General features: G+C 41.0%; 1 protein-coding gene across 4 annotated transcripts in view; it reads right to left on the minus strand.

The window, feature by feature from the left end:
- Positions 1–9,987, minus strand: part of fat1a (FAT atypical cadherin 1a) — an 82,013-nt gene extending 72,026 nt beyond the window's left edge. The window contains exons 1-2 of one of the 4 annotated variants that reach the window (XM_040146052.1): positions 9,715–9,987; positions 2,908–6,197 (exon numbers count right to left, since the gene is read on the minus strand). In XM_040146052.1, coding sequence (XP_040001986.1) covers positions 2,908–6,169 — 3,262 coding nt within the window. In that variant the 5' untranslated portion in view covers positions 6,170–6,197; positions 9,715–9,987. Of the gene's footprint in view, positions 1–2,907; positions 6,198–6,452; positions 6,757–7,817; positions 8,027–9,714 lie in introns of those variants that run through there. The other 3 variants (XM_040146051.1, XM_040146054.1, XM_040146053.1) reach the window with 3 other exon arrangements.
- Between the last annotated feature and the right edge of the window lie 16,561 nt (positions 9,988–26,548).

Below are 26,548 nucleotides of genomic sequence, written 5' to 3' on the forward strand. Positions count from 1 at the left end.
CCTTAAAAACCAGTAACAGTTGACCGCTAGGGCCCTAATGTGAAAATATGTAGCCAGCCACTTATGGCATACAAGCCCTCACAAGTGAAGTTATGCTTCCTCCCCAGAACAAAATGGTGGAAAAAGTCCACTGGTGGCTGGCATAGGGAAATCTCTCACAAACTGTGCGATGTGAATATATTTCTCAAAAGTTAAGTGATTAAACCAGGGTTAAAAGCTAATGCTGGAATAGCATTACACAGCAGAATAACCATGTTGTTCTGTTTCTGCTGTAACTCTTAAGTTGGCTGATATGTTAAACATAAGCACTTGGAAAGCTTTTAGTACATCAAGGTTCATTTTCATTGCTCAGAGCCTTCGTGGTCTTTATCTGTCAAAAATCGCTTAGCGACTATTAGCAAATTTTCCAATTAAAGCAAGGAGTGGTAAATTTGGTCTACATTATGGTAAGGGGCCCACAAAAAAAAGTCTTGATAAGAGTAAGTTTAAATCAAGATGGCACTGAGCCAATGACCACAGAGCTCTTAATAACACGGAGAATGTCTGGGCAAACAGTTGCCATGGACTCCCTAAGCAGTCTGACAGAAAATGAGCCGTATCTGGAGAAGAAGACATGGCTTGCACTTAAGTTTTTCCTTTACTTGAAATTAATGTAAATCAGAACAGGATTACATTTGATAAACAGCAATTACGGACACTACTTTTACATCTAATCGCTATTTCTCACAAACAAACAATTTGTTTGTTCTGTCATTCAAGTGGGTAGCAAGCATGGCCTGTTCACCTGTTCTGAAATACATCCTCTGCTCAGATTTGTTACATACACCTACTCTACAAGAATCACACACTGTCTTCTTGCATCGGCGATCACAGAGTGCAATGTTTTCGGAAGAAACACTTTGTTAACCACAAACTAGTATTGTTGTTTTTATGTTATTGTGGATGCCACTATAAGAGGAACAGCTGAAAGAATTTTGATTTATATTGTGAGGATTAAAAAAATTAAAATACAACAACAAAGATTAAGGTTGTGCAATTGACTGATGTACTCTTAACAAACATGCGAGGGTTTAAGATTAAAAGAATCAAGTAAAATTCGAAAAGACTGTCAGTCTTCCCTGAGTCCTTCCCATTCTGAAAAACAAATTCCATAACTGAAGGTGCGTGGCCCCTGGCATTTTTCCTTATACCACTTTTTCATTTGATTTCCAATTTTAAACCATTTTAAAACATTCTGGTTTAGATTCACAGCATGCAGCTGCAGCACTGAGTATATAGAGGGGTGTGCAGCCGTGCTTATATTTTTCTTTTAGAAACATAATATTCTAAATGCATATGGTGGCCTAACAAACCACACCCTTAATCTAGTGAAATCATAGGAGAGGCATTACCACCTTGGCTGCATTTAGTTGTATACTGACCTCAGATGTAATCCATAATAACAGGACCCAACCCAGGACAATCCTATCATTGCACCTCCTGATAATCACTTAATATAGGCCTCTGAGATTAAGCAGAAGATTTTGAATCTGTATCCTACACAGGATTTTGAGTTAGACATGGATGCCAGTTGCTGGCCTGCAAGTGGCTCCATCTAATACTGTAGTACTGTATTCCATCTTGAATCTGCACCATTTCTTGCAAAATTCAACTTCCACTACAGTCAATTTAGCACTTACATAGGAAAAAAAAAAAAGAAACAAAACAGTGTAGGAAAGCACTTGAAATTCTTACTAGTTCGAACTTTAAATATCCCAGCATCTCTTTTCATAAAACAAAATCTTACTGCAAATCAGTTGTACAGGCACTACTACAGAAACAATCACAAAGGCATCACAGCTGACGCACAGCCATGGAGGACAGAACCTTCATAAAGGCTCATCTCCTCATGCTAAATTTACCACACAGAAGAAAGTATTTCCCAACAGGTTCACTGAGGAGATTTCCTGTCAACTTACTGAATAATTCACATATATCTGATTCTTAATAAACATTAAACTAAAAATATAAACCACTTTTACGACTAAAAGTCAGCAGCAGACAAATAAATTCCATTTGCAGATTTTTTTTACTTGGATATGAACCTTTGAGGTTACGTTTGCAAAGAGATATCAATGTATTATGCATTAAGTTTCACTGCTTCATTTAGACATTAAACTTGTATAGTGCAGAGAGAAATTTAATTTCAAATAGGCAAAAAAGTCACTTTAAGCAATCCGAGAATGTGGTTACCAAGTTAAAAAAAGGAGGGCAGCGAGCCAGGTCCAAAACATCCAAATCAGGTGATTGCTGGGTTTTTGGGTAGGAACTCCTGAAATTCCAGCGTGCTCATTTTGAGCTAATTTGAGTCAGCTGTTAAATTCATTCTGGGCAGCTGAGCAAGTATTAACTATAACTTCCTTATAAATAAGGAACCCACATGCAAATCCTTGCCTTTAGTACAAATACTGAATATATGCTGTTATAAAAACCATGTTTTAAATGTCATTAGAATGTCATATCCTTAGGTCAAACAGATTTGACCATTTGCCAAATTTTAACAGTTTTAAATAAAGGAGTATGTGTTTACACAGTGAGAGCATGACGGCGGAAAAGAGAAAGTGAAATCACTCTCAATCTTCTTAGTACCACAACAACTACTCAAAAATGTGCACACAGGTCTGAGAGATGGCTGGTCCATCTGTTCCAGGCATCAATTCTCCCAAAGAAGAAAAAGACTGGAATCAGGAACCTTACCTGTCTCCTGAAAGACCCCCTTACCTCATTGTTTCACAGCCTAACATGATTAAATAAACTCCCGCCCCATAAGTTTCCCTATGAAAATTATTTAAAGCTGATGCACACCTATTTTAAAAATGAACACAAGCTTCACAATGCTCTATAGTGACATTGAGAAAAGAGACTCACCAGTTTCCTCATCAATGGTAAATATCCCCAGGCCAGATCCATCTCGTATGGAGTAACGAATCTCTCCATCTTGTCCTCTGTCTTCATCCTCAGCTGTTACAGTCATCACCGAAGTCCCAACAAGTACATCTTCTTTTATAAATCCCTTTTCCACAAATGATCGGAATAAAGGCCTGTACAGATTCTCATTCACATCCACCACATCCACCTCAATGAAGCAGGTTGATGACAAAGACATGGGCTTCCCTTTGTCTTTAGCCTTTGCTGTCAGGTTGTATACCTGTTTTGTCTCATAATCTAGGTTTTGCACAATCCGCACAGCACCGCTGAGTTTGTCTACTTCGAAATTCCCGTCTCCATTATCAATAAGGCTGTATCGTACCTGACTGGAAGGTCCAAAATCAGGGTCATGAGCCTCCAGCCACATAATTACCGTACCGATAGGAAGGTCTTCCCTCACCTTCACGCGGTAATTGGGGGGGACAAATTTAGGTGGATTATCATTCACATCTTCCAAGGTGATCTTAAGTAGCACAGTGGACACTAGCTGTGGCTCATTCACTGCCTGGTCACATGCCGCGATCTTCAAGATATAAACTGGATGGAGCTCACGATCCAGCGGCTTTGTCACGGTCACCACACCAGTCTCTTCATTGATTGCAAATTGATCTGTGCCTCCCAAAATGGAATACTTGACGACTCCATTATCTCCTTGATCCTTGTCTGTCGAATCCACCTGGATAATTTCTGTCCCGACAGGTGTGCTCTCACTCATTTCAACTGAATATGAATCTTGCAAAAATTGAGGGCTATTATCATTGGCATCTAGGACCTTAACATCCAAAAGGCGTGATGAGGATTTCTGTGGTATGCCAAGATCGTATACTGTAATATTGAGGGTATAATGGTCGGTTGTTTCCCTGTCAAGAGGAGAATAAACCAAAAGCCAACCAGTTTCCATATCTACAATGAAGCGGCTTTCTGTGTCTCCTCCTGAGATAACATATACCAGTTTCCCATTGAAGCCACTATCTGAGTCTGTGGCACTTAAATGGACAATCCGGGCCCCAACAGGGAGGTCCTCTTTCACTTCAATAGCACTGGGGAAAGACTCTGCAAACTGAGGAGTGTACCGGTTGACAGAGTGAATGTCCATAAAGTTGTCATCCGGCTCGGTTTGCGTGTGGATTTTGCTTCCCTGAAGTAGCTTTTCAGCCAACATAGTAGCGACACCAGTTTCGACACATTTTAACTGGACAGGCTTGCGTGCTGTGATGACAGTTATGTTCATCATCATTGGCCAAGTCTCGTGTTCGCCGTCAGTTGCGATGATTTGTAAACTATGAAAGGAGACTTTAGCTGCCTCTCCCTCACTCAGTGTGTGCTTCAGTGAAAGCATGCCGGAGTTTGGGTTCAGTTCAAACAGATCAAGATCATTCCCAGCTTTAATACTGTACCGTACAAGCTGCAGTTCATCAGCATCTATGGCAGACACTGTTGTTATCTGCTCTCCCACGCCGTGGTCTCTCGGCACAGTCACTTCACAGTCTACATTTTCAAACAAGGGCTTATTGTCATTCAGGTTATTTAATGTTATGGTGACTGATGCCTCCACCTCTCTCCGGAAAGGGGTCCCCCAATCTGATGCCCTGACTTTGAGATTGTAAATCCTGGGCATAAGCTCATAATCTAGGACCTCCGAGGTACTGATGACACCGGAGAAGTAGTCAATGACAAATGGTTGAGGGCTCATATTGGTAATGCTGTAGGTCACATAGCCATTCTCACCTCTGTCCAGATCAGTGGCTTTAACCGTTACCACACTGGTCCCTATGGGTACATTCTCATCAACAATGGCCTTGTAAGATGTCTGCTGGAACTCGGGTGCATTGTTATTCACATCAATCACATCAACAATCACTTTTGTTGCTGCTTTTTTGTCACTGGTGATCAAGTCTAGCTCAAATCGGGGGGCAGAATCAGCATTGATGGGTCCAGCAGTGCTGATTAGGCCAGTATCTGGATTGATAGTAAATCTGTTCTTGTCAGATTTGTGTCGAAAAGCGTATTTTAGCTGTGGATACTTTGGCACAGCTGTTACCATAGTGACAGGTGTATGAAGAGGGGCAAATTCACTGAGATTGACTCTGTAAACTGCCTTTTCAAATACAGGAGGACCCACTCTGAACTGTGCAGAAGTGACATGTACCAATTTAGCAGATGAAAATTGAGGGGGGCTGCCTTTATCCTTCGCCTGTAAAGTAAGGTTGTAACCAAAAGTCTGGCTGTCCCAGTCAACATCTTTGACTGCTTTTATTTTATACTCTTTGCTCCCAGGGCTGCTTCTTACAGCTTTGAACTGCTGAAGAGGGTCACCGGCAACAATACTCAATGATGCTATCTCTCCATTTGGTCCCTGATCATTGTCCTCCACTGTCACGATAGCGTAGGTGGGGTCATGGTCTGTATCAGAGGGGGCCAAGGTTACTGCGGTGATTACAGGTGCATGCTCATTGGCCTGCTCCACCCTCACTGTAAGTTTGGCCATGCTGCTGAAGCCACTGCTGCCATAAAGCTTCATCCCTCTGTCCACTGCTAGGATCTCCAGCTCGTACAGCTTTGCCTCAGAGTAGTCTAGTTTGCCAGTCAGTGTCACCACACCGCTTGTCGGATGAACCGCAAACATGTCCGTCCACTCTCTGAAACTATAGTAGTATTCTCCGTTCGTACCGATATCTGCATCAGTTGCCGTGACCTTGGCCACACTCGTGCGTATGGCTGTGTTCTCTGGCAGGGAGATGCTATAGGATGTTGGTGAGAAGAGGGGCCGCAGGTCATTGGTGTCCAGTACCTGCACCTTAACTCTAGCGCGACACTCTAAATTGGTGCTCCTCTCCGAAGCTTTAACAGTCAGCACGTAGTGGTCTTTAACCTCCCGATTCAGAATGGCAGTGCTGCCTCCTTTGGTCCTTATTCGCAAAAAACTGAAATCTCCCAACAGGTAGTCCTCAGCTTTGAATAAGTTCTCATTGTCTCCAGAGATGATTTTGTACCGTATCTCCCAGGCTGGGTCTGTGATATAGATCCCCATCTTAGTGTGACTCTCTAAGTAAGTCTTAGCAGCAGAGTTCTCATATATGGTGGCATTGTAAACAGAGTTGGTGAATTGCATGGAGGCGGCCCTCGCCATCCTTTGGTTCCCTGCGCAGCCACAGAGGAGCTGCAGGAGCAGCACAAGCAGTGAAACCAAGCGCTTCCCCATTATCGTACCTTGATCTTCACAGAACCACCTGGCGAGAAACAAAATTATGATTGTTAATGTTATTACACTCAATGTAAATTAATTTTATTAGTTGTAATCACAGATAATTACCGAAAAGTTTTCACTTTTAGTAATTATCTGTGATTACAACTAATAAAATGCAAAAAGCAGAAACCCACATGCAATCATCTTTTGCTACACTCATTCCACGTGTCGGCAACCTGGTAAAATAAAATAAATACCGCACACTTTACTTCTTTCTTCATTGTGCGCTTTCCCTTACTTTAAGGGCCATTACAAGTGATGGCTGGGCTGATACATGGCTAAATAGGCCCAGTGTGGAAAAGATGAGGCAGAGCAGTCGGTCAGGTGACGAGATGTGAGCCTGCCCTGCTCCCGTGCATGCACAGAGCCATATGCCAACGATGTGCAATTCACACCAGTGGAACCTCATCTATGAAAACATCAGCTTGATGAGCTCGGCACTATGAAAAAAACACATCAATCTTTAATTTCCTTATTTATGCAAAAATATTTTCTTTTTCTCTTGCATGGAAACGCAGCAATTTCACATTTCTGGTCACCCGCGAAGGATTTAACAAGCTTAGCAAATGAACACGTGTAGCCAAAACTATGCACGGCAACTTGGAGCGACACTGGACTTCTCTGTCGGTGGTACCAGCCGTTTCCCGGAGAAAATCCGCCGTGTTAAATCAAACACAAGGGCGCTCTTTGCAATCTCGTCGGGCTGCAATCGTGGTCAGACCAGCTGGGGAGATGACTAGGAAAGTGCTTTAAAACCGCAGATTCATTCGTTTACAGCCGCTTTACGGCCGTCTCGGGCTCTTCGTGGGAGTCCGTGCAGAGACAAATAAAAGCAAGACGCTGCTATGTCTGCGCAGGAGAGCTGCATATAAAAAAAAAACAAAAAAAAAAACCCACGCTATTTACTTTTGGCGTGTCAAACCGACCCGGTCAGGGTCTAGTTATCAGTGCTTTATGCGAGGTTAATAAGTGACAGAGTCGAGCTCCAAATCGCCTTAAATCCGAAACTATCGCTCGCAGGTACAAAAGAACCATCTGCTTGTGGACGACCATTGTAAAAAAAAAAAAAAAAATCCAACTAAAAACTTGTAGCTTATTAGCACACAAACCAAAAAAAAACAAACACTGAGCATCTGCAAAAGTCGATTTCTCTGCAACCTCTAACCGGTGACCCGTTTTTAGAAAGAACAAATATATATATTCCAAGAAAATAAGTTAGGTGCTTCCAGACTCCTTCATTTCTAACCCCATCCCCCATCTAAAGCCATTCACTTCATTACACGATGGCAGCCGTTTGCTCACACAAAAAAAAACCCCATATACACCTTTCCAACACAACACAAAGCGACGGCACTTCAACTCGCCGTGTTAGCGAACACGACATTAAACCCGTAGTTTTGTGGAGGCTAAACTTCTCCAAAGAGGCAGAGAAAGCAGCGGCGGCCGGTTTCTTTCCCAGCCCCGCTGCTCACAATAGCCGAACTAACCTCTCTCAACTTTTTTACGTGTTACGGAGATGCCGAAGCTAACCGTCGCTGATTTAAAAATTAAAAAAAAAAAAAAAAAAGAGTTAGCCGAGTGCACAACTATCGACAAAACGTACCTCTTCTATTGTTAATCTCATAGATTTGGAGGCTTTGCGTGTAGTTTACGGAGTCCAAATCCCGGCATGGTAATACACGGACTTGTCTCCTCTCCGCTTCTCCATCTGCCACCGCCAGGCAGCGTCTCTCTTTTCCTCCTCTGCTTCCCTCTCTCTCCCACACTGGATCTGCCCGGTATCTCTCCGCGCTGCGAAACGTCCGGATCTACTTACCGGCTGGCAGCGGCACGAAACCGTTCCGCTCCGTCTGAACCCGGAACCAGAGCCCTTTCATTTATATTGACTACATCGGGCCATATATATATATATATATATGTGTGTGTGTGTGTGTGTGTGTGTGTGTGTCAGATACTCTGAAAATGGCCAAGAAGGCTGTGCTCAACTAAATCAGATGAATTTTAATCTAGTACCCACCACTTCACCTACAGCCTCAAGGTAACCGACTCATTATTATGTCCGTAATTTTACTGAAATCGTTTTTTATTATAACCTTCGAACCCCCGTGCATTGACTTCTACCGGGAAACTAATTACGGCTATACCTTAAGACTATGAACTTATTATTCTTTTTGCTCGAATTGCTCCCATTTGGGCTAAGATGTGACCTAGGCGGTGTGAATTTTTTGTTTTCCCTTTATGAATTGCGGTTCAATTTCATGTGTTTTATTCATCTTTGCTCGTCGTTACAATAAATCCAAAAATCAAAAAAAAAAAAAAAAAACCTACTACAAAGTCCTCTTGAAGTTAGGGCATGTGAGATGTCCCTACCAGGAGCAAAACCTCGTCCTGCCCAAACGGGGACTAACCTTACTCCAGTATTCACCTCGCCTGCTGCAGCACAAACCACTTACGTGCCGCGACTAGGTTATTTTGTCCAATTTTTTTTTTTTTTTTTTTAAGTTGAGTTTGGTATGACCTCCACTTGGTGGTAAGAAAACAAACACTATAATTATGTTTTCAGTTAGATATTGATTTATGCTCCCTGTACAGCTAAAAAAGAAATGGCCCCTGAATTCACATCACACTTTTGTTGTCAGCATAAAAAATAAAAAAAAAAATGTGGATTAACTCTGTTTTGCAAATGAAATCGCAGATCAGGGCCCATCCCCTGATGATGATAAAGAGCCTAATAATACTTGCAAACGCAAAGTTCCATGCGCTTGTTTTTGAAGGCCATTTTGTGTGTTTTAACAACAATTCTCGGGATTATCTTCTCCGCATTATTCTTTCTAATGCTGCTGGGGTTTTTTTTGTTTTTTTTTTAATAGCCTGGGTTAGGCTGGAAATATAGCGCTCGGCGGTGCGTGCCTGGGTCTGTATTTTGGCATTAGATCAGGGTGACTGATGATGGAGGTACAGTCGCCATGACGGCGCTGATCCCATTACCCCCCCCCCCCCCCCCCCACACACACACACACACACACACACACACACACGCACACGCACACACACGCACACCCCCCACCGCCCTCCTCCACGTAGTCATCCGGACTGCTCCTCAGACCTAAGCTGCACTACCTTCCCCGTACAGGCGCTCAGGAGTGTGGCTGGTATGCGATTGATGGCGCTGTCTCACTTCTCTTGCCCGGACTGCAGCGATCCAGCTGGTGCGCCTGCAGAAAGCCTGTGCTGCATGCGGCTTGACAACTTGTCAACTTATACTGCGTGAGTGTGTGAGTGCGCTAAGCGTGCGTATTAGTGCGTTTGTTTGTTTGGCACAAGTCAGACAGCCAACACTCGCTTCTTCTTCTTCTTCTTCTTCTTCTTTTTTACCGCCCTCTAAAAGATGCTTTCACTTGAGCACAAAGTTTTAGGAGGGATTTTTTTCTTTCTTTTTAACCTCCCTTATAAACAAAACCATGCGTGCCTGTCCTCTAATTTTACTCGAGGCTACTCACCAGACCAGCTGGATGATCACCGGCGACCGCTCCACACTTGCCTTCACATAAATCTTCGCAGTGTTCGTTAACTGGCTTTTGCGAGCATCTCCGAGATCGGCGAGGCTTGTGTTCGTGTGAATCCGTCACTTCATTCCTCCCTCAGTCCCTCGCAGTTTTTCAGAGCCGTGCGCTCGCTCAGAGCCTCGGAGTCCTCGCACATGGTGACTTGCTACAGTTGAGCCGCAGGCTTTGGTTCGCCCCGCTCCTCTCCTCCACAGCGCTTCAGGTGGAGTTGCCTACACTGTTGCTGCCTTCAGGTGATATCGGAAATATCGCAGTCCTGATAGGGGCGCACAAAGAGAGAGAGAGAGAGAGAGAGAGAGAAAAAAGAAAAAGTCGAAGTCGTGATTTACTCGTCTGCAGTTCTCCCTTTCGGAAAAGTGATCGAGCTACTGAGGGGGCGGAGTGAAAGGAAGTCACATCAACAACTGATAGAGAAAGTGATGTCTTTGTTGTCGGTTTTGTTTTTTGGGTTTTTTTTTTTTTTTTTTTTTTTGGCTTTGTATGTTCTTGTTTTGGGCTTTTCTGCTCAGCTATATAATTATTTGTCACTCAGATAAATCTCACATAGTCCTAACGAATTAATTAAAACGTGAACTGCAGCCTGTGACTGATGCATATTTTCTCCTCTAGGCATTGCCTAGTTTGATGCACTTCTTAAATGAACAACAGACACTAGCACATTTTTGTTACAGGGGCATCTAAAATATATATATATATATATGTACATATATAGATATATATATCTCTATATATATATCTCTATATCCTATATTCTATAGCAAAAGCCCTTGAAATTCGCCGGGAAATCAACATTATTGATTGATTATCACCTGAACGAGGAGCGTATCAGAGCTCCTCGAAGGCACCGTCTGACACCCTCAGTCTGAGACTCGGCTCTGACGTCACGGATTCTTCTCCCATTCCATGCATGCACAGCCCAGTGTGTTTCCAGCTGTGTAGCTGTGTCTCCTCTGTCCAAAGACACAAGCAACCACCACGCAGCATTTTTGTTTTTTGTTTTTTTGTTGTTTTGTTTTTTTTATCATTTTCTCAACTCATGCTGCACATGAATCAAGTGCCTTCCACCCTTGAAGAAACCACCACCTAGTTCTTAATAGTAATCAGTAAATGCACTTGAACGTCAGAAGAAGCAAATGTCTCCATTCGGCTCTTTGAGCGTGTGGGGAGCAGCTAAACTCGACACCCCGCTGTGAAGTGGCTGCCAAAAAAAAAAAAAAAATGCCACAGCAGAGAGGGCTGCCGGAGCCGGCGGTCCAGCGTGAGAATCTCTGCCTAATGTCCATTCAGCACGGGCTCATTAAAGTCACATTTGCCCACAGGCTGAGTAAACGAACGAGACCTATGGGCCTGGTGGGTGTTTGCATGTATGTGTATGTGTGTGTGTGCAGGAGGGAGGGAGGGTGAGAAAGTCTGAGTTTGTGTGTCAGGGAGCAAGTGTGTAGTGTTTCATCTCTCTCCTCTCTTGGTCTCCCCTCTGTCTCGCCCCCAGTTTTGTCTTAGACAATGTTGGGTACTTGGAACAGCTTTTTTTTCTCTCGCTTAGCCTCTCCTCTGATCTGCCTGTAAAGCTTTAATTAAATTCAGGTCAGGTGATGCCCAGGGCTGGTTCCACTGCTTTGATCTCACCAAGTGTTTGCAGTCCTGGATGCTGGGGTCAGGTCCTAGTGCCTTATAGACCTTATGGATGTATAGTGTTTGCTTTGGGGAGCTCCTCCAGTCCCTTTTAATAACAAGTTAAATCAACTGCACAGAGAGAATTATATATAAACTTGAAATCAGGAGGCACTAAGGAGCGGTGTTGGGCAGAAACTCATTACTTAAACTGGAATTACGCTTCTCAGAAGATACACATAAACATTTATGCGAACCTATGCAGAGGAGGGTGTCTTGGGTAACCGTAGGTCGCAGAGGCTTAGGGAGGAACCATCACACACACATCCCAAATCTCAACAACGCGTTGCGCAGTCCTGCACGGTTAAAACGTTCACTTATGTTCTTTGGCATAAATAACGATTCCAAGCTGTTAGGCCTTAGAAACCTAAATTATCAGCATTTAAAGTATGAAATGAAATTGCGCCAACAAATCAAGCTAGTCTCTTACGTCAGCAAAAGTGAGCGAATCCTGATAACTTTGAATCTTTATTTGGGATTCAAAGCGAGAAAGTTGTTTCAGCTTGCGTTCTTTGGTTGGGAAATGCAGGAAAATGATTTTTTACTCTGTGTTTAATTTATGCTCTGCACTGTTAATCTCATTATAAATGATATTAATTCAACTTTCTTTTTCTTATTAACTCTATAGTTAGTCACTTTCAAGTTTAAATTGTTTAATTCTCACTTTCTTGATTTCTAATCATGATTTCAGATGAGCAAATGTCCAATGGATCATTTACTTTACTCACCCAATTAAGTTGTTAAGAAACATTGTTAAAATCCTCTTTTCTGATATGTAACAGTGACATGTTGCCATTATGTCTTTTTATATGTGTGTCTCAGAGGAGTCAGATGGCCTTCACTCTCATCCAAATTAAAATAATGCAAACTATGATGACGATAGGTCTTCCCTTCACACACATCTCATACCCTTATTCTGCAACATGAACGAGTCTTGTGACTGTTAGCAATGGAGCAAAAGCTGCCAGGAGAAAAAAAAAACTTAGTTACACAATAAAGCTCCAAAAAAAAAAAAAGAAGAAAAAAAAACGTAAACTCATTTTTTAAGCCACTATTTGCTAGTTGGCACAGCATACTATAAGTTAGAGTGAATTAGCAGAAGTAAAATATTTGAGTTGTGATGATATAAAATAATACGTAAGTCTCACTTAGATTAAGTTAACAGGGGCAAAAATTCTAAGTTGAACAAACTCAAAACCTAAACTGAAGAAATTAAGTTAATTTTGCTGAAGTTTTCTCAATCTTGACAATCTCAGGTCAGCTTGTTGAGTGTGCAATCCAGAGTTTGATAAAGGGTTGATATCAGTTTGGTCTCCCTGCATTCAGGGGACAGATCCCGGCGCGGTTAGCTTGGCGCTGGGACCGGCCGCGCGGGGATGCGGTTAGCCTCCACCAGAAGAGGTTGTTGTATCTGCTCTCTATGTTGTGCGTTCTTCGCTGGCTAGCTAACATTAGCCACCGGTAGGCCTACATTCAGGAATGGGCGGATTTTGTTCAGAGGTGGAGGGTGTGTGAGGACGGTAGCTTCACTGTGAGCAGAGGACTTCGTAAGTGCTGCTAAGTGGGGCTAACATTAAGTTAGCTGTTGATGGTCAGTAAACATGGCTGGCTGCTTGTGAGCTACAACACCTTGTTTTCAATTTCTACGTGTATTACAAAATATCTGTGTAGGTGTGGAGGATTTAGATTCGTTTTAAGGTGTCTTGGACGAAACTGTGCTGAGTAACGAGTAATATAACCACTAATAATGTAATTACTCTTCCACTGGGTATCATGTAATGAGTAACTGAGTACATTTTTCAAGTAACTTGCCCAACACTTCTGCGGAGTAACATTTTGCATCCAGGAGACTTTTTGTTTTCTTTTTTATGTCACTCTGACTGCATGCAGTGTGATAGCATGATGACTGACCCATCAGTCTCTGCATCTCGTGCCATACCGGTGTGAAAGGCACCGGAATTTAGTGTTCAGTCTTGATGCCTCATTATGTTAGAGTCTACAGCATGCTGCTTATTTTTCTCCCATGTCACACACTGCAGGCTCAATTTCATCTTAAAATCATACTAATCCGCTACAGATTGTCCTCATGTTTTTGAGAGATGTTAGGAACAGGCATGGACTGGCATGCTGAGTGACTTACTTCTCCTTTCCCCGTGACTAATGTCTTAAGCTGCAGGTTCCCCTGCAACTTGAAACTGGATAGAGATCTGGAAAAGATACAGATGATTTGTACTGTGCCTGCAGCAATAGAGCACCCAGGTATCTGTTTCTCCCACCATCCAATCCGTGTAGAATCTGATTCCTGAGGCAGAGCTTAACTGTAAAAGAGATTAGAATAATTCAATATCTACCCTGCTGAAGTGTCCTCAAGTTAAGACAATGACCCTCTCTGAACTGGTGTCGCTGTTCATAAGATGATCCTCTGTGCAAAAAGAGAATCCGTTATCGCAAGATGATCACACAACACAAAAACTTATGTCAACAATGTACCTGACTCTATTTTGGTGTGGGGATTGGCTTTTAGAAAATAACATAAGACATTCGTGGGAAATAATTATAATAAACAATTGACATTTCCCCTGCAGTTGGAGACAAACTTCTGTGCTCTGAAAACAGTCTTCTACTGCCTCCAGCAAAGGAAATTATCTTAGCAAAGCCCCTTGGTTGTAGAACCTTCCGTAATTACCTAAAAAATACTGCGTTATATCTGGAGCAACCTGTTTTGGAGAGTTAACAATCACTGCATTATTTATTGGTGTTGTTACTTTAAGGGAGCACGCAAGGGAAAAAATAAAAGAAAACATTGTGAAATAGATGAGGGCACTTCTCTCTGCATGCATGGCTATGATGAAAACGTATGTGTCCTCAGGTAAATCAATAACCCCCCTTTTCCTGCTTATAAACTCTGTATCTGACTCAGACTGTGTTGCATTTCGAAGCTCTTTGTTATTCACTGGTTCATAACCCGAATAAGATAGCTGTGCCTGGAGACGACCCGAGGTGGATCACAGAAGTGCATTCAAAATGTATCGAAAACAGGCTTTTCCTTATTAGCCCCAAGAACAAAGTCCATCTAGTCACCCAAGAACAGAAAGGGCAAAGATGATGAATTTATAGACAACCAAAGTCATGACGTCACATCTGGGCTAAGCTCTGCTTTTGTAACTGAATACAGTCCATCACTCAGCATTTATTTCGTCGGTCTTTGTGAAAAAACAAAGAATGTCCCCCAGGATTTCTTTCAATACTCTGGGACAAATCACCAACCACTGCAGCACTGGCTATTAGAAGCTGAAACCTTTGTGATTTTAACAAAGTTGATGAACGTTTTATTTTTAGCCTCTACAGTTAGAACTACAGTTCCCATGAAATAAAACTACAAGCGCGGCAGCGCGGGTACTCGCGTTGTCATAACTTAGTTTCACCCAATCCGTACAAAGGCTTAAATGTAAAACCAACAATATGTCTTTAACTGGTGAGCTTTAGAGTTGATGTTAAGCAGATTTTGTTACCTTTTGACAGAGCCAGGCCAGCTGTTTTCCCCGGTTTCCAGCCTTTATGCTAAACTAAGATAACCGGATTCTGACTTTAGCTTTATATTTAGTTGACAAACAAAAAAGTGTCAAACTATTTCATGAATCTTATCATAGAAAGTATTGTCATTGGTCTTGTTATGTCATGTAGCTCTGATGCATTGAAACATCTTATTTCTAAGAGTCAAATCACCTCAGCTGCTCTCCTCCAGAGAGTCTGGACTCTGAAGTGCTGATTGACTGGCTGGTACAGTAGGTGGCTTGGAGAGATAATATCTTTGAAGTGTGCTAAACATATCATGACTGCTTACCATATGCAATGCAGTCAGAGTGGTGTCACTGCAAGCACAAAGCTAGACTGAATTCGAATAGTTTGTCATATAAGGTAAAGTAATTTAATCTGCTTGTACATGCAGACTAACCCCTCTAGTTCTGAAGAGTACTGTATTTGTTATTGTCACACATAAGTAGCCCATCAACATACAGAATTTGGTTAAAATGTTTCTGAAGCAGACCTCGTTCAGCTTTTGAGTGGCCAACTCTTTGATGTGATGTAATATATAGGCTAAAGGCAGAGGGGGATAAACAACAAACTGAACACAACACTGACAGATATTTTTGATGTACTGTATTCCAGTCATTTTTTTCCCCTTGCTAAATCCTAATCCCACAGAAATTGTGTCAGGATTATACACAAAAGGCGCATTTTGGACATGGATTTGCATGGATGGATTAGCAAAGCCTTGTAATGGAGGCTCGTGTTTGTAGAGAAACCTCCATCTTTTTTGTTGTGGCACATTAAAATGATGTGGTGCTCCACTTCATGTTAACACACATTACTCATCTCCCACCCTGGGAGCCCAGATAATTTGTCATTGCTGTAAAAATTGTGAAATTTGTATGTATCAGCAAGAAACAGATGCCCAAGTCAGAAATACTCTACTTTACAGGGACAGTTTCAAGTGTCAACAATCCTCTCAAAACAACAGACATCCAATGCTGTATGTTCATTTACAACTCAAGGCTTTAAGACAGTGATACAGAGGATTGGGAGTGCTTTGAACCCCTGAGGATGATGTTGCCTTTCACTGCCACCCAGCCCACATTTTCCCTTGAACAAACTGGTGCTCAGAAAATAGAAAATTGCAAATAAAATGAAGCCACTAAGTACTTCACAGTTTCATTCGGGCTCCACAAGACACTGCCTCAGTATTCAGATGCATTTTTCTGTTAAAAAAAAAAAAAAAAAAGCCAATCACAGTCCTCTGGCATTCATGTATGTATTTGCAGACACATTTGCTTATCTAATAGGAGCCATATCGCGTCTCAGATTTAGACAGCTTAGGGAATGCCCTGAGGCCTTCTCGCCGCTTTCTAGTCCTCAGATCTTGGGGATGTCAAATCACTCATGAGAGTCAGATGGAAGGACCTAAAAGGACCCAAAGTTTCCCTCGTTCTCTCTTTCTCCCTGTCTTGTGTACAAACAGAGAACATTTGTGTGACTAAGTGCTGGAATAATGTGTGTACGTCCTTGGCACAGTCACAGCAGAGGATGGGTGCTTGGTCCTTGCCTGCAGGCAGTATTTTGTGTAATCACATCTGCGGCAAACAGACAAGCCACCATGTTCAGGCCGTATCCTTTTTCACAGGAGGTACAAATTAAAAGTGTAATTATAGGTATCTTGTTGCTGAAATCTGTAAATCACCAGTTCTTTATCGCAGGTAACCCAAAACTATGGATCACTTTTTTTGCTCATTAACCACTCACTAAACCCCTCCCCCAGACAGCAATTGTCCAATCATAGCTTAGCAACTGTAACCAAGTCAAGCTTTGGATTAGCTTCACCTATTGAGCGAGTGTGCATGAGGCTCAGCAGGAGTGATACTTTGCATCTAAATATTTTGGAGGGGTTGTCTTTTTTGTAGCTTTTCTAAAACCGCAAACAAAAGAGAGAAAGTATCAAGAATGTATTAAATATTGGGTTTTTTACTCTAAAGTAAGCAGCCAACATTAGCATACTAGCTAACTAGCTTATTACCTACATCTAGCCCAGCATTACTCCCAAGGCCAAGGAGCATATCATCGGTTCAGTGCTCGCTATATTATTTTGTTCCCCAGAGTTACTAACATTCAAGGGAAATGAAAGATGAATTCTGATGGTGCATTATGTGCGTGAAACTGACACCGTGAGTTCTGCCCCCTCTCCACACAGACTCTCCGCAGGAAAACAGCTAAGTGCACCGATGGCAAATAATCTGCCCTCGGGGCATGTCGAGAGAGGGCTGCGCTGGTGGCACTGTCACTGTAATAAGGCAATATGTTCTTCTGTGTGTGTGCATGTGTGTAATCATCGTGCGCTTTCAGATGTGCTACACTTTATATAAATGAGCTGGCTTGAAGATGCCGAGTTTAATTGATGTGCAGTTGCGTGTTTAAGTCCCCTCTGCAAGACTCCGAGCTGGATAGCGGTGCCAGGAAAGAGATGCAAATCAGTGGAGCAGCAGGTGGAGAGTGTTATTAATCAATGTTTGATGGGCTTCTTTCTTTCTTAGTGGCAGTCTGGTGAACTCACAACCGCGTGGAGTGATGAGTGAACACGCACAGCCAAACCGCAGCATAGAGGGTCATTATCATGTCATGTTCTGTCTAAATCAATACTCCATATGTAAACATTAAAAAGAATACAAAGACCCTGAAACAATAAATCATCCCATATTCAAGAGTAAAAGCTCAGTCTTCTGTCTGTCATTCTGTTAAATATAATATGGTAAAATGTGCCCTGTTTGCAGTGCTCAGGGTTATTTCTGATGCATCAGTTTCCACCCCTTGTTGTAAAGTAGGACTGTTGTCTTTCGACTAGGTTTACTCAGTAATCCGGTCGTAAAGTTCTTGAATTTTTTTTTTTTTTTTTGGATAAAACAGAGTTTTAAATCTTGGAACTGTTAATCAACTGGTCAACTGATTATCAACACTACACCTCATCAGCATAATAGAGAGTAGTAGCTTAAGTGGTGCTCATGTTTTACATATTGCATATGCCTTCTTAAAATGAATAATTCCTCGTGGCATTATAGGTGTAATGCATCATCATATACGAAGATGCCTTTAAGCAAGATGCAGGACTCCTGGGATTAAGATGAAGATTTCTGAAGCACTCTTATGTCGTGTATCCAGATTATTTTCAGATCCAGTTGAGAGGGACAGCTGTTCACATCTGGCATTAGAATACGTTTCATGTCATACACATTAGGATAACAGGGATATTGCATCTGTGATGTCACGTGCTACTTTGTGAACAGATGTTTTGAAGTCTGGAGTTGAGTTTGATTTGCTTGCTGTCACCTTGGCAGTTGTTAAAACTTAAAAAATTCTAATTCACAAACAAATACAAGCAAGCAACAAGCACTGCAGCTGAGTGTGACAGTCTGAGAAACGTGTCACTCAAAGCAAACACACCTCAGTACATATCTGTACTGTATCTTCTTAATGAAACAGTAATCGTCACAATCACAATGTCAGAAGTTAAAATGAGCTATTAGGAGCCTACGTTAATTGCACCCAAACTGAATCAAATCCAGACGTTTTGTTGTCACATCAGCATTTGTTAATTGAATGTATACATTAAAGATATTCACTTATGATTGGATCACCCATACATTTCAGTAAAAAGATGGAACAGGGCCTTAGGGGTGCCCTCTGCAGAGAAAATACAGCAGAACCTCTACATGCCTATTGAACAATTTGCTACTCATGATTTATTTATCTATTTGCTTCGTCCTTCTTTTATCTTTTATTGTGAAGCACTTTGTGACATCTGATCTAGAAAGGCGCTTACTTATTTAGTAATGCATTGAGCTCCCGACCCAAAAGGAAAAGACAAAAAGAAACAAGAAGTGGGCAAGGAGATAGATAGATGATAGTTGTTTCTGTGGAACTGACTAACTGTGAACTTCTAAATTCCCAACTAAATTAACAATGAAAGCTTGACCTGATCACCCAGAGGACTATAAAGCATTATAGACTTAAAAACCATCACATGGAGTCTGCTGAAAGTAAATCTATCTGGGTGCCATCAGACAATTGCAGTTATTAGCTATTTACCAGACAATAGACTGGCCCTCGTTAGCTAATGACCTACCACACACAACTCTAATGCTGATTCAGCACAGATGTCCAACCAAAGCCAAGATAAAGTACTGTACAAATTACAACAATGTGCATGACATGAAAATAAACTTCTAGTGCTGAAGTAATACTGAGCTAATACAATTACATGCAATTGTCTGCCTTTGGAGGCGCAAAACTGAAAAGTTCACTGTCTGTTTTTTTGCTTATCTAATAACAATCGCCTCTCAAGTGCATGACCTTTTCTGAGAACAGGGATCAATAAAGCTTGCCACGATGCTGCAAACAAACCACTGTTTACTTTACCTTAGTGTATCTTTCACTCGTTTAAAAAGGTCAACAGACTCAGTTATACTGATAGGGCGAGAACCCTGCCCTTTCTTCTTTTGGATTGATCTGCAGGCTGTTGCAAAATGGACTGTGCTCACTCTTATCCATCTTTTCCCTGTGGCATTTTGTATGTATGGCCATATTAGTGTGTGTGTTTGCGTGGATGACAGAGTTTGTACAGTGAATGTGCACTGACATTTTTGGTACAGTCAATGTATTGTAACACTCTTCAAAGAGATGGGTCAAAGCAGTGCTTTATCATCAGGCAGGTTGGGCTTCCCTTTGAAGGTCTAACGAATGTTTCTTGGAGCCCAGGCCCTCTTTGGGTTTGTGTGCAAAACACTACCCGGGCAGTTGTTGTGGGGGAAGTGGCAACAGCGGCGGCTATTGAAGTTTGGGAAGAATGAAGGCTGAGGATTAGGGTGTTCAAACATTGCTGTCCTGTGCAAGCCTTGATATGACTGCACCTGGGAACAGGCTGTTCTGTACAGTTTCCCAGAGTCCAGGAGCAGCACTGTAAGTGCAACAAAACAGTTAGAGAAATGAGCGCAAACTCTTAAATGTGAAACGCATCTTGTGGACAAATGTGTAAAGATGACACTCCTTTACCATCATGAAAGAGATGCAATACTTTAAGTGTATCTATAGCTTGAGCAACTTTGTAAGAAAAGGTAAGTGTTTGTCAAAATGAAAATTTAACTCACATAGAAAAACTTAATGGCATTCAGTAAGAATGCAAGTTTATCTAAGCAATCCGTCACCCCAACCTCTGCAGTTTTAGTCTCTACCATTCTACTACAGTGTCAAACTATAGCCTTTTACTAGGTGCATTTTTTGACGTGTAATCCTGTAAGAGCAGCAGAAATGGCTTGGAAGTGACTGCCGGTTATCATGTAGTCTTAATGGGCCGCATTTCTGTCAGTGTTTCATACTTGTTCCGTTGTAAGGAAACAGAAACGGAAAAACATCAAAATGAGATTCATGACGACGTCCTGACTATGCTAATTAGTTTATTACGTCATCTAGAGCCATTTAGCCACTTTTCAAGCAGGCTGTAGTTACTCTCCATTGAAGTGTTGACCGTACGGACAATTGACCATACGCGGTCCAGCCATATACTAGGTTTTGACCTAGTTTTGTTCTTGCGTGGGGGAGGTTAGCATTTTAAGAAATTTTGCTCATTTCTTGGAACTGCTAGAGACCAGGCTGGTCTTTGTGATGTACAAAAACCAATGTAAGAAAGAATTCAGCAAGTTTAAGTGGGGTTTTTTATTGTAGGAACTGTTGTGAGAAAATCTATTTGTTCAGAAGGTGAGAATAATTGCCTGCCTTGATTAGTGTTGGGTATGTCGCTTTAAAAATATAATCAATCACTCATTATTTATTACTTACTTTACTAATTACTCAACAGAAAAGGTAATTATTTACAGTACATTACTCGTTACATTTTTCCTTACTCAGTTCAACCTCTCTCAAAGATGTGTATAAAGAACTCCCAATCCACCATTCCCGCATGTCATATTTATACGTGTAGTAACTGAAAACAAGACATTGTGGTTCTAGGTACTAACCTTCAGCAGTGTTAATGTTAGCTTAGCCCTGGTGACTGACTACATGCAGCATTCACTCCCCACTTGATGTGTGTACTATCTACTCTGATCTACTCAGATCACTTTTGCTAATCTTGCTCCCTTCTCTTCTGTTGCAGGTATTGATGGTAGGTTACGCAAAAGACAATATACTTTTATATTAAATATACTTCAATTCTATATAAAGGTTAAATTAGCACCTTCTATTTTAGTAAATCAGACAAAATTATGTTACTGAATTCCTCCTCTCCTCACTCCAGAATATGCTCAACAACTACACTTAATTTTCTTTAATATTTTACGCATGCAGTACAGAGCGCTTGTGCAGCTCTTTGGTAAATCAGACGGTTGAAGGTTTCGTGGATGAACTGCATTAGCAAAAGTTTTACGGTTTTTATGGTTATTGTATTACTCACAGTCAAGGTACTTGGTGTGCATAAAATTGAAAATTTCTTTTAGTTTTGAGGTTCCTGGTCAAACTTTAGATGTTCACAGCGAAATTTAAAAAACCATTTTCACTTCCTCATAAAATTTATGACCATGGCAGAATAGAGGTACACCTGAAAGATAAGAGAAAATGAGAAAAGACAGAATAACAGTATAAAATTTTGTCTTGGAGCTACATGAATGAAATCTTTAGCTAAATTCAATATTTTCATTAAGGATCAGATATTCATATATTATGATCAGAGAGAATTCCAACTGAGAGGGAAACTGATAAGGTAACATAAGTACAATTTACAGACTGCTGTGACAAATCTAAAGGAAAGCTTTAATCTACTATTTTAAGGTTGCGGCATATTTCAGGTGAATAAAAGCAAGAGGGGAAAATTTGACTATTTTTATACCATCTCTTGTATACTGTATTTTGGAGTAACAAAAAGGCAGTATAGTCTGTCCATTTTCCACTTGAAACAATTCCCTTAGACAGTGAGTTTGTCAAAAATTTCCATTAGAGATTACACCATTTATGTTCCTGTATTAACAAATACAACACATACAGTCCACTATTATACGCTGATGCACAAACACACAAGCTAACTGAACTGACCGAGTGCTCCCATCAGAGTCAATAAGCCTGCATGTTTAGTCTGAGCATAATTGATGAAGTGCTGTTGTACTTCTGGAACTAACAATTTGATATGGTGCTCTCTAATGCTACCTGTAACAAAATGCCGTTACAGTCAACTCCCTGCAGAGAAAGACTGCTCAACGCAACAAAACATTTTTTTTTTTTCTCTCCACTTCTTGCTGGCTGGAAATAACAAAGGGAATATTCTCTCACTTGTAACATTTTCTTGGTATACCCCCTGCTCTTCACAGACTGGAAAATGCCAACAGGAGAATATTGAGCCAGATAACAGACTATGACAGTATTGCTTTAGTGAGGTGTCAGTGACATTACAGAGGATTGCTCCTGAAAGTGGAAAATCCAATCGAGCTGTGACTCTCCGTGAAGCTAAAGGCCCACAGATTCATTCAAATTCTTTGATCAGACCGAGTTATCTCCCAACTCCCCTGGGACTGAGGACAAACTGAGGAGATCTGAACCTTGAGGAGGGAGACAAGAAGTTGTCTTTATACCAGGATAATGTAGAGCAAATGTAATGTAGTGCAGCGCTGAATCATTGCAGTTATACGTTATGAAACTGTCAGAATTAATGGGGTTTTATATCATCCACATGGTCATTAGAACACAGTACACTAATGTCTATGTGCTCAGCCTAAGGCAATAATATTCTCAAAATAATGCATGCAGCATGTGTCTTTTTGTGAGAAGCCTGAAAAATAATCAGCATGGAAGTTAAAATATTTATAAAGAATAATATGACTATTTTATCATAAGCAGTAAAGAAATCATGAAAATTGCAGGGTCCTTACAAAGTTAGTGAAATTGAAGTGAATATTTCATTCTTTCATTTCATCACAGACTGACATTATGCAGCAAACTGGGCACAAGTGGCTGGAGAGCCTTTGGACTTGGCTGATACTGGAGAATCAAAAATACATTAGATGGGGCAAAAATATTTCACATAACTGCAGGGGTGACCTGGGATGTTATTATTATCATCATCATTCATTTAGTTCCACTCTGAAAGTTGCCCTTGGCTAGTGAGACACGGAGTCCACCCTTCAACCTTTTAAAATCTGTGGCATGTTTATGCCCTTAGTCTTTTTTCATTGTGTGAATGGCCGGGGCTCCGGCATCCAGGCGTGTTATTGAAGGATCATGTGCACATGACCAAGGCTTGCAAGTTCATAGTAAGACACACCAAAAATTGCTTATACATTTATACATTTATTCATTTCACAGATGCGGATGTTGTGACCTACAAGTCAAGGGGAGGGCAACGCTTCTGCAGTGACATCTGGCCATTATGCTTGGCCATATGTTATTATGTCCCTTTTATTAAATTTCCTTCTAAAAATAACATTTTTATATGCTAGGCATAGGATTCACTGGGGACAATCTCGATGGCTATTTAGTAAAATGCATTTATCACATTGTTACAAAAATGTTTAAGATAAAAATCTTTAGGAAATCCTAAGACGACACTTGAGGTTACTAGTGGTAACAGCAAATGCCATTTAATACAGGTTCCACCTCTGATAGGCACCTCTGGCTATAGCAGGGTGAAAATTAACAATGAGGCTGAATAAATAAAGCTACAACGGAGTACATTTCCTGTGTATCCCTTGTGTGTTGGTAAATGGAATCCAGGAAAGTTATGGTGGACTCCACAAAAAACAATAAAAACTATGCAGAGAGGAATGACAGAATCTAGACACATTGGATTGCCATTAATGAAGAAATACAGACCATAAATAGTATCAAAAACAGGGTTGGAATGAATGAAGATCTTGAAGATATCAACTTAAACGAATTTTAGATGCAACCTCCCTATTCAACATTACATCACAGAAATCTTTTACGCATGCCTTTATTGTTATTTATGTGCAACAAATGTCCTAAAACCATTTTTTTCCAATTTGGCCTCTATCCATTTATCTGTCAGCTGGCCCCTATTGTGAGAAATAATAGTACCCTATAAAGATGAGGTTATCTGCTGTTCTATCAGTAATATAGTGTAGTAGCCCACTGGCAACTAAACGAGTAGCAATGTTAAATCTCAATCTAGTAACATGCTTTTTTTACACAAACTGTTTATCTCCTACACTGGACTTCCTTGTCAAGATTACATCAGCTAAATGGTGTGTGAGCTTTATCTATGTCGTAAAAGAAATCAAATAGTTAGAGCCTCCAATTCAACTATATCAACAATAACAATCCCATACTACGACTTTCTATTTCCACCAAGGCAAGAAAAAAATGGTGCTGTTTGCTTGCAGTACAAAATACAATTATATTGTCACCAACAACTTATATATTTCCCATTTATTGACTGCTTCGTGAACAAAAGGTAGACACTTCCTTTTTTTCCCCCTCCAACTCATTTATTCTCAAAACGGTGCTTCCGCCATAAGTCTTTGTCAGGCTTTTATTTTCTATTGAGCCCTTAAGTTTGCTAAGAAGCAGTTTGGTGCTGGGACCATTGTACAAGTAGAAGAAGACAAATTTACTGAATTGATTTGGTGAGTTAGATTTAGGCATTTATCTTTGGAAGCCATAGTTCAATATCTGCAATATTCAGTGTCTTCCTGTGTTATCACCTTGGTGGTCTTAAACCGACCAACTAATGTTTTCCTCAGTTTGATAGAGTGTAGGTTTGTTAATTCTTATGGTATATTAACTTACAATATTGTAAATCCAGAAAAGAATTCTTATATGGAGGATTTTCTTTTTATTTGTATGACTGTACATAAGAACAATGTTTTAGGTTGCTTAGATAGTCAGCTTCAGACAGTTGCCAACTTTATTAGTCTGCCATTTCATTTGGCTGGACGGATAGGGTAGTCGATATATTAGAGCTGGGTTGTTAAAAGCAGCCGCCTGCTGCTGCTGTAAATGGTTGATGAGAACACTGTGACATAACCATACAGTAAAAGCGAAACAATGAGCTTGAAGAGGCAAAAAAGCTCCATAAAGCTGCAAAGTGATGTTTATCTTTGTCCATCACTAAGGGTATCCCCTTTCATATTACACACAGTTATTTGATTTAGTGTTAATATAAAATATATTAATTCATTGAGCTTTAAATTAGGACAAAAAAGAGAACAGAACATGTGTAATTTGTTGAATTGGGTTCCCTGGTGGCCATTGCACTCTAAGCAGCCACTCTGCTTGTTAACGCCTCAGCAGCTATTTTTAATAATGAGAGATACGATAAAATTGTTCTTCCTGCCACTGCATTTAGTTCTTTAGGCTTCCACTAAAGCCAAATGGAAATGCCCTTCAGTTGAGGCAGTAGACCACCCAATCTGGCCCCTGGTGAATTTATGACAGCCCCCCCCCCTCCCCGTACTTCTGAGCAGTTGTACCCTGAGGTGACAGGCATGTCACCATTATTTACCCTCATGCCACCACCCGCAGAATCAGCAACTGGCTCAAAGGTCAGCAGGCCGTGCCTGTCTGCACCTCAGCCACCAGACGCTCACTCTTTTCTCAGCCCGCCTGTGAGTCACGGACACTCCGGGGAAATCTGATACCCCCACAGCTGCAGCTACCAGAATCAACAAGTACAGATTCTGTGCAGTCCCAGAGCACATTTGAGGCAATGACAAATAGACGTAATTAATTATCAATTCATTCTAATGTGATCTCTGCTCTCTGGATCCCTTGATCAGCCGCTTTTATCTATCCTTTTGAGATGACAGTGATATCAGCTCACTGTGGCTTATTAGTTTACAATATCAACTGAACCATTAGCAAACATACTAATGGTATATATAGAGAGGAAGTGCGTGTGCAACAGTCTGCTGTAGTAGAAATACCTATGTCTGCCTTACAGTTTGAAGAAAAAAGCCATTTACCTCCACCACCACTACTACTACTACAACCACAATTAATAGAAATAGTAATAACGTTGACAGAGTAGTGTTAATAGTGACGAAGAATATAATATGCCCATAGTATTTAACGTTACATAAAGTCATGTGTATTGTTTCATTAATACGGACTTTATGTTCTGTTATTAACTGACCACTTGCTAAACCTCTCCCCTGAACAGAGATTGTCCAGTAATAGCTTAGCAACCTCAGGTAGCCACAACAGGCCTGTCAGAATTTCTCCACATGCTGAATGGGTGCAGATGGGACCCTAATTAGAGACATACTTAATGTCAATCTCATTAGTGTCATCTCTTCAGCCTTTCAAAAATCAGAAACACAAAAGTAAAGTAAGGCATGTTTTAAAGAAGGCGCCTGTATCTTTAACATAAGCTGCAAAGTGTAGCATGTTCAGCTAACTAGCCTAGCCTACTGCCTACAGGGGTGACCCAATGTTACTTCCCAGGCCAAGAGTTGGCATATTATTACCAAACTAAATTTGTTTTGTGGGGTTACATTTTACATTGGATAAAACCCCACTCATGACGGTAACATCTAATGTATAGTATTTA

This window comes from Xiphias gladius, chromosome 15 (genome assembly GCF_016859285.1).
Source record: "Xiphias gladius isolate SHS-SW01 ecotype Sanya breed wild chromosome 15, ASM1685928v1, whole genome shotgun sequence".
Taxonomy (NCBI): domain Eukaryota; kingdom Metazoa; phylum Chordata; class Actinopteri; order Istiophoriformes; family Xiphiidae; genus Xiphias; species Xiphias gladius.